Source organism: Belonocnema kinseyi, chromosome 7 (assembly GCF_010883055.1).
Source record: "Belonocnema kinseyi isolate 2016_QV_RU_SX_M_011 chromosome 7, B_treatae_v1, whole genome shotgun sequence".
Lineage (NCBI taxonomy): Eukaryota > Metazoa > Arthropoda > Insecta > Hymenoptera > Cynipidae > Belonocnema > Belonocnema kinseyi.
This window is the reverse complement of record NC_046663.1, coordinates 90,384,733-90,394,467: the sequence shown is the minus strand read 5'-3', so window position 1 is coordinate 90,394,467 and position 9,735 is coordinate 90,384,733. Positions and strand designations below refer to the sequence as shown.

At 28.7% G+C, this 9,735-nt stretch overlaps 1 protein-coding gene across 1 annotated transcript in view; it reads right to left on the bottom strand.

Moving 5' to 3' along the window:
* Positions 1-1,477: 1,477 nt before the first annotated feature.
* LOC117175881 (NADH-quinone oxidoreductase subunit B 2-like) overlaps positions 1,478-9,735 on the bottom strand; it is an 11,582-nt gene continuing 3,324 nt past the window's right edge. Inside the window, exons 2-3 of the mRNA XM_033365705.1 lie at positions 8,318-8,860; positions 1,478-1,873 (exon numbers count right to left, since the gene is read on the bottom strand). Coding sequence (XP_033221596.1) covers positions 1,776-1,873; positions 8,318-8,860 — 641 coding nt within the window. The 3' untranslated portion in view covers positions 1,478-1,775. The remainder of the gene's footprint in view (positions 1,874-8,317; positions 8,861-9,735) is intronic.

The following is a 9,735-nucleotide window of genomic DNA, read 5'->3' as shown; positions in this document are numbered from 1 at the left end:
AATGCGAGGAACGTTTTTTTCTTGAAACGTTAAAAGGCGATTTCTGATTGAAGTCATCATGTCCGATCACTCATTTTTTGGTCCCAAGTCATTCGCGAACGTACAAATTTCATTAAGATTGGCTGCCGTGAAAGTGATGAGAAGAAAATCTGATCGTGTAGCGATGTACAAAATAAATAGCGTGGACGTTAAAAGTGATGCGTGTGCAGAGTGCCTCAGAAAAATTGTGTGCTAGTATGCGTATCCGTTTATGCGAGAGAGGAGGACTGATTGATGAGCTTCGTCTGGTGTCTTTTGATGATGCGCTCTGTATTATCGAATCATTGATGTGAGTGGTGTAATTATTAATGTAATTTTAAAAGTTTAAGTATCACGACACATGTAGCGTAATGGGGCCTTAACGCTCAGTAGCTTAAACGGCAGAAAGATGGGCGGGCTGAGCTGATTTTCTGTGCGCTTTTAAGCCGCTAGTGCGTCTTGTAAATAATTTGACTATGAGAGATGTCACAAATTATAAAATAATCGTAACATGACAATGTAATTTATTTAATTTTATCGAGACTTTCTAGCACTTGGCAAACAAGAAATTGAACCAGTTTTTATAAAAAGATTCAACATTGTCGTCATTATTATCCTTCAATTTTTCTCCTCCGTAATTTATAAAGTCGCAACGACATTCTTGGGAATTATAATTACAACAAAGAATCTAAGGATCAAATGAAAGTAAAGGTTGTTTGTCATTTGAATAAAAAATAAAATAAAAAACTAGGTTGTCTTGTCATAATGTGAAGAGACATTTAAGAGTGGATTGTACAATTTGATGGTTAGATTCTTTTTTTATTTCCAAGAATTTCGTCGTTGTCTTGAATGTTGGACGTTAAAGAGGAATTTTGAATTATTCTGAATTTAATTTCCTAAATTTTATATTATAAATGATTAATTCACACTGACACACAAGGACAGAACATCTTACTTTAACACAAAAAGTAGAAATTGACATAACAAATTAAATGTGATTCGATTGTTCAAAGAATAGGTTTGAAAATAAGAGAAAAAATACTTTTTCAGCCATTTATTTAGACTTTTCTTGTTGAAGAATAGAGAGAATGTGAGGATCATAGAGTTTTTTAGGTTTTAACTGTTATTTAGTGTTTTAAGCTTATAATTACTACTTCCAGCAACAGTATCAAAGTGCTTCAATAAAAAAAGTCTAAAGTAAATATATTTTTAAATTAACATTATGTCAAACTGAGGTAAATTAAACATCTTCGAGTAATGAATGAAAGTGTCGGTGTATGAATTGGAATTTAATCTTTTATAATTTGTGATCAGAGAATAATGAAAATATGTGGTAGTCTAACTGTACATTTTTTCCAAGAAAAGAAATTGTAGTCAATAAATGGGCGCAATTTCCAGAATAATGGGTTTGAAATTTATTCGAACCTCTCCTACTCACAAAATTGAGTCATATTGCTTCTATAATAATGCATTTATTTCTTCAAAAAACTGGGATTAAAATAAGAATTGTTCCTTCTCTTTCTTTTTTTAAATACTCATCTATATATCTCATAACATATGATCTGTTCATCATAATTTTGGAACTGATAAGGCTGAATTTTGAATTCCTGCGGAAACTTTACACTTAGAAATGAGAAAATTACAGTCTTATGAAATGTCGTTAGTTTTACAACCGTCGACTGACTTTATTTTACAATAACTTATACTTCATTTTTATAACTTAAAAATCATTTCTACAAATTTGCGTATCCGGAAATCTAATGTCTGTACCATACTTGCAACGTTTGCATGCGTTTTATTTTCTTTTGCAGTTGCAAAACTCCATACATTAGAGCCTCGGCCGTTGGGGGACAACCTGGAAAAGAAAATTTTAATTAGGAAGTATTCAATTAATAGGAAAATTGAAACCTGGAATTTGTTTACATCTAGAAAAACATGGAAATGTCATGACATTTTTTTTAAAGTCAGAGAATTTAGCCGAGAGCGTACTTAATATGTTTTAAATTGCAATATTAAATTGAATAACAATGACTCTTCATTTGTAAAAGTAGATTTGTATTTATTAAAGAATTTTGTTCAAAGCTCGTTTTTTTTTAAATTAATTTTTTTTACATGAAAATTCAACTATTCTGTTTTATGTTGAACTTTGATCGGCTATAGTTGGAAAACCAAGTATATGGTTGAAAATTTATAATTTTTTTCTTGAATTACATCGTTTTTTATTAAAAATGTTGATCTTTTTTGGTTCAAATATCAACCCCTTGTTTGAGATTAGACACGGCGGAGATAAATTCTAATTTTATACAATATTCGTTAATACAATTTTAATATAGTGAATTAGCATCGTTATATTATTCTGAGTAAATCAAAAAAAAAGGTTGATAAAAATCGGTCGATATTTTGAATCTCAGCCGCATAGGTTCCTATTCCCCAAAAGAGAACGTGTTTTCTTCCTTGTAATTGTACCGACAGATTACCTCACAGAGATGTCTTCTATTTCCCAAAAGTGTTCATATTTTGAGATTATTTAATTCCTTCTATTACATTCACAAAATGTGTAATAAAGTGTTTTAATTCCTTCATGTGGGATATAAGTTTTGAAAGTTTAATTTTATCAATTCAAGTCCGTCTCTCTAGAGTTAAAATTATTTTAATTCACACATTTAAATAGAATTTTTTGATGCATTTTTAAGACGTTTAAATGAAACATTAAAATGTAAATAAATATAAATTTGAATATTTTTCGAAGTTATAAGTTTTAGAAATATTTAATAATAAAACATAGGTTAAATAAATGCTTTCGTTAAATTTTACTAAGTCGATTGAGAGGAATAGAATTTTAACTTCTGTTCCCGTTGGGGGATTTTTAGACGGAGGGAAAATCGCGTATTCGTAGGAATAAAAATTCTTAATTTTTCAGAGTTTAACGCTTATTGCTGGGTTCCTGACTCTTTTACGAATCCAAGCATACCACACAACTAATAATTGTTAACAATAGTTATTCATTAACTAACCGTAAAGAGTCGGAATAAAGTTTGTGACGTTGAAAATGCTCTTTTTCAATTTTCGTCTGATCGAAACATATGGTATAGATAAATTCGAAATATAGTTGATATAAAATACAAATTTGGATTGCAATTTCTCATTCTACTAGAAAAAGATGTTTTTTATATAAGAATCTTATTTTTTTATTGTTAAATAATCGTTACAAACCGTGAAATTATTCTTCAAAAGTAGGGTAACTTTGACCAAGTATGTTTTTAATATCAATATCAATTATTAAAATTTGTGCTAGCAGTGCTAGCCTAGTACAGATTGCCGGAGTCGCAGTACTGGGCATCTATACGCGATAAGTACTGGCTGGTAACGCTTCACAATGCTGCCTTGTACTGGTTCTGTACAGGCAAACCGCCGGCGGTCGTTTTCGTACGTTTTTCATAAAGGATCTAGCCTGTTAATTTTCTAAATTTTAGAAATAATCATCACAAAGCGTAATTTGTTGTAATTAACATTTTATTTGTAAAACGTTGCTGTGTTAGGCTGGCGAATTGTTTAAAATTTATAGAATTTATTCACACTAAAATTATGAATAATCAATTCAATACATAATAGGGCAAACAATGTTCTAGAATTTCTGAAGATATGATACGATTTTACAGGAAGTACGAGGTTTTAAAATATTTCAAAATATTCAACATTATCTAATAAGGTTTTTAAAGACTGTCTATGATTTCGAGGGATTTAACAACTATAAATGTACTTCAATACATTTTCCATGCAGTCGTAAAATATAATGACAATATTTTCTGACACTTTTAAATATTCCATGGCATTTTCCAGATATATAAACAATTTCAAGGGATTCCCAAGGGTTTTAATAAATGTATGGAGTTTTAAAATTTTAATGCATTTCACAGAATTGTTTGTGACGACCTGAAGAGATTTTCAAATATTTTGTACAATTCATTTGGAGTTCACCCTGAAATCTTATTAATTTATCGTAAATCCTATTGCGTTATTGTTATTTTATTTTGAGTTCTTCTAAATTCACTCAATTCTACCCAATCGAATTACTTTTTCCATATTTGAAAATTGTTTTCAATTCACTTGATTTCTTTTTTAAATACAGCTAGAATGTTTATGAATTAAATATAACTTTTCTTAATTTCTTAAAATTTTTGCAAATTCACTAAAAATGTGTCTCAAAGAAAGTTATGAATATTTAAGCTTCCAAACGCGAGGAATGCAACAAAAACAAAATTTGTCAAATATTTTTTTTTGAAAGTGTTAAAATTTCTAAAGAAATATTTCAGTATATTTCGAAACTATCTCCATGATATGCTTCGATCAGACGATAATTCATATAGAGCATATTAAAAATTTCAAACTTTATTTCAACTTCTTACCACTATTTTATATGAAAGCATTGTTTACAATTATAAATCATATGTTATACTTGGATTGGATTGTTAAGCTTTTGGAGACATGTCGAAACTGTTGTTAAATATCGAGCTTCAAGAGTGAAATACAGTTTATTATATCAAAAATAGGCTTGGCCAAACTTACCCTACTTTTTAAGAATTATTAGATTCAATTTTGCATGCAAAAAGTGACTCCTAAAAATATATACCATTCGAATCAGAATTTCAGGAAACGCCCAAATCCGTTGAACGTCAGAGTAGTATTTTCAGTATATTTCTTGGGAACTTTAAAATTTCGTTCATTTCATTGGCGGCTAAAGAAAAAATTCAGAAATGAAAACTTTGAAAATGAAAACTTTCCGGGGTGACGTAGACTCGTAGAGGGTATGCATTGCATTGAGTACAACAGCGTGGGTGTGCCTAACGCTCTCTCTAGGATTTCGCCGCTAGGATCGGTAGTTACTTGCCTTAAATTTAACCCAAAAATTCTTTTCGTTTAAGCTTGTTTTTTTAGTGTTTATTTAATAGCAATAATTCTTTCATACATGTTAATCTTTTCAGCAAAACTTTACCTACGTTCATGTTTATATACAATTTTCGAAATAATCATTACAAGCCGAGAAATTGGCCATCAAAAGTAGGGTAACTTTGACCAATCATATTTTTAATATAATAAACATTATTTCACTTTTGATTAAACATAGACATTGCTCGTTATTTTCCTAATCCAGACATACCGCATAAGTCATATATTTCCCAACATTTTCGGAGAAATTACACCTAGACGACATGTCTCCAAAAGCCCATGTACACAGCCCTCTTAAGAATGAAGATTTAATTATTTTATTCAGTTATTTTTTTGTTAAAAATTAATTTTTTGTTGTCAAATAATCATAATTTTATATGAAAATTCATCTCCTTGAAAGAAAAAAATGAGCTGTTTTGTTCAAAATTTATTTTTTCGTTAGCTGAAAATTAATTTTTTCACTGAAAATTTAACTATTCCAATTCCAAATTTTTATATTTTGTTGAAAATTTGTTTGTGTTTTTATTATTGGAAAATGATTTTTTACTGAAATTTAACTATTCAATATTTGGTTGACAATTTATCTTTTTAGTTAAAAATTCATACATTTTCTATAAAATATATCATTTTAGTTGAAAATTAATCCTTTTTGTTTAAGAACAACTATTCCATTTTTTATGTTATTGTTTGATCAGATGAAATGTATTAAATAAAATTTTGCTTTAATTATTATTCAAATTCATGGGATTTAGAGACAAATTCAAGAAATGATTAATTATGTTTTCAGCATTATTTAATTATTTAATTAAGCTATCGCGCTAAAAGATTGAAGAATATCTTATAATATTAATTAATTCCGAGAAACTAAAAAGAACATTATTTATAATAAACTTGCGAAAAATAATTCATGGAATAAGCTTGAGACGCCTGGGAAAAACCGGGAATTGTCAGGGATTTTTTCCCAGGATTTGAGTAGATACCCTGTGAAGAAAAAAAAAAGGGAATATGTGATTTTTTTCGAAAACGGGACGAAAAAATGTATGAGTAAAAAAACATGTAAGAAGTTGCCTTTTTCCTATGTTAAATCAATGAAAAACTTTGGGACACGTGTTAATAAGTTTCCATATCTCTCGAACTCTTATTCCAGGTTTTTAAACGATCTTCCCGGTGAATTAAATTTTAAAGTTTAAGTTCTCAAAACTGAATTTATAATTTGAAATAATACCTATTTTAAGCAAGAACATCGAAATTTACAAATTTAACCAAGAATGATGAAATTCTACATTTGAAGATTGACGTTTTTAAACATTTAAATTACAAAATTAAACATTGGTAATAAAAATATTAAAAATTGTACATATAATCAAAAAGTAGAGGCCATGAAAATTGAAATTTTTTTATTTCTAGGTCTTTAAACAGAAAACAATTAAAATTTAACATTGACTCATTCATAAATGTTTGAACTAAAACTTACCAGTTTTTAACGCGTTCAATTTAATTATTTAACCTATGAAGACCTTCAGTTGGAAACGGTACAACTTTGAAAAATAAAATTTTAAACAATACTGTTTTTAATGCAAAAAATTTTAAACTTTTTAATGCAAAATTTTCTAAAACTAAACGTTTATATTTAAAATTGTTCATTGCAATTTAAAATTAAGCTTTACTATATCATTTGGAAGGATTTATTTATTCGATTTCACTTACTACTATAATTTAAAATTATGAAATTTTGAGCATATTCAATTAAAAATAGACAATACAATAATAGTTATTAAAGTATTAAATGGCTTTAGATTATAACTCGGCAACGTTGAACGATTTCAATTAATTACTGGACAGTTTTGAATGTTTCAATATGAAATTATTGAACACTCAATGGAAATTAATTTAAAATAATTTCAAAATCTTGAAAGTTCAATTTTCCCTTAAATATTTAAGGCTTTCAATGTTAAATTACTCAAATATTACATTTTTAAATTTGAAATTGTCCAATTTTTAGGACTTGAATGTAAAAATGTGATAAATCCATGGTAGTGTTTAAAACAAAATTGTTGAATTTGCAACTAATTAGGCCTTTATTTCTCAAGTATATACCCTTAAGAAATTAAAATGTTATATCCAACAATTTTGTATATACTCAAGAATATTAAATTGGAAATCTAATAGGAGGCTAACTATTAAAAAAAAAGAAAAAAAGTGAAAAAGCGACTTCTTAGGGATCGTACCTAAATGATGTAACAGCTAAAGGGGGGGGGGGGGATTTTGGGAATTTTCTTTGACAGGAATTTAGAAAAAAAATCATGTAAAAGTCAGGAAATTTCTATAACTGTAAATAAATGTCAAGAAAAATAAAATATTTTTTCTAATCTCAAATTGTTTTATTCCTCTTATAATAAACTCTAGAAAAAAATTAAAGAGTTTCAGATTCTGGACTTTGAATATTAATGATCAGAGAAAATGAAAAATTGGTCAGGGAAAAATGAGGAAATTAAAAAAATTAAGTTTTGCGGTAATATTGATATAATATTCTTGCTAGTAAATTATTTACCTTGCATTGATATTTATATTTTTTTGTAGTTGCTTCGTCCTGAAGATTACTTTTTTATTTGTAAATTATCTTTCTTGAATAAAAATGCAACTGTTTGTTTAAAAATACAACAATTTTGTTAAAGAGTCATTCTTTTTGGTTGAAAATACATCTTTTTAGGTTAAAATTATATTATTATTTTGAGAATTTAATTATTTGCTTAAAAAGTCACTTTTTGTTTTGTTTAAAATAAATAAATTTTAAATTAGTATTTGAAATATTGTTTTGTTCCGTGTATGGAAGATCCTGTGTTAAAAATATTACAAGATTAAAATGCTAGTATCTGAATGTTATTGATCAGGGAAAATGAAAAATTGGCCAAGGGAAAATCAAGGAAACTTTTAACTTTCTGAAAATGAAATTTTTTTACAATAATTGGCCTTAAAAATTAAACAAATTTGAATTCGAAATATTTACAGCTGCAAGACTTCGAGTACTGATTGAATACGTTCTTCTACAAAAACTAGAAGAATTAAAAAAATTCCAGACCAGAAAACACACCTCACACAAGTTAACTCCAAGGTATTGTAAATTGCAATTTCGAATAAAAATTTGTTTTTTTTTTCAACTGAAAAAAGGTGAAAAAGTGACAAGTTTTATGATAGATGACAAAAAGGTGAAACTTTTTCATGGCTGCAAGTGATTTGTTACGTAATATTAGAAATCTCAGCTAATTAATTCCTCAATTGATTCTTGAGATAGAATATATAAATAATATGCAAATAATAAATAAAATTTGAGCTTATTGTTCAGATTTTATACCTGGTACGTAAATATCCACGGGAATGATTCTGTCGCACCCTCGGACAACAGAATAACTGTAGTGGTAGTAACCACCTCCATTTGCACAGCTTCCCATCGAAATGACCCATTTTGGATCGGGCATTTGATCATAAACTCTCCTCAAAGCTGGGGCCATTTTATTAGTTAAAGTTCCTGCGACGATGATAACGTCAGCTTGCCTCGGAGAAGCTCGAAACACAACTCCGTATCTGTCCATGTCATATCTTGGAGCTGCAATGTGCATCATCTCGACGGCACAGCAAGCCAAGCCGAAAGTCAAGGGCCATAAGGAACTTTTGCGCCCCCAATTGAGAATATCATCCAATCTTGCCAACGCATATTCGGCTTTTGTTTGTGTATTTTGGAAAGGACTGTAAGGTTCCTTCTCTACCTTTTTGGGCAAGGATTCTTCCTTCTGGCTTGACTCAGTTGTTGTGAGAGTTCTTGACTGATTGGCGACTGGGACGCGGCATATTGCGGGAGTGTTCCGGACCAAGGACGCCAGTCCTTGCTGGACGTTGTCTGAATTGAAAAATAAGTAGCAATATGTTCAACTTATTGCAGGTTTTTAAATATCCTAATTTGAACAATAAGATCTCGAATACTGAGGCCTTTTTCCGAATGCAGGGATTATAAAAAAAGAAAAATTAACTCAAAAAGGGGAAACGGGGAAAAAATTTCACGAAAAAAGAGGATAAATACAGAAAAGAAGAAACAATCTTTTTATAAGAAATTGTACAGTTTTTAAATAACTTTACATGATTTTTAAAAATTTAAGATTTTTTTAATTGGACATACTTATTTCGTTGAAAATCCATTCAAGACGATATCAAAAAGACTGAGAAAACATCAAATTGGCCAAATAAGCAAAAATCCCTTCATTATTAATTAAATCATGATACGCACGCGGGCGAACCGCATGTTTACGTCGCCTCCTTTTTTTACACAAATAATTTTATATCAAATAACCGTTTCTTATAATATAAAAGGTAAAACATTTTATTTTGTATTCGCCAAAAATTTTCAAAGAAAGCACCCATAAATAAACTCATTTTTTTGCGAACATAAGTCGTCTTCGCGAAACATTTGGGAATATTTTAAAGTCTTTGTAAAGTGTTTAAGATCCTTCACATTTTTTAAATCTTGAAATTTCTGCGAAATCTTTGTGAAATTATTGAAAAATCTGGTAAAATCAGTCAAGTTTGTGAAAACTTTTGAAACATTATACAAAATTTGAAATTATTTGAAATCTTTGATTTTTATGAAATCCTTGAAATATTTAAAACTTTCTGATATACGAGGGTAGTTCAATAAGTCATTAGAATGAAGTATAAAAACAATTTTTTTTGGGTAATTTTTTTTTTATTTTTCAACATAATCTCCTTGGAGCTCTATAC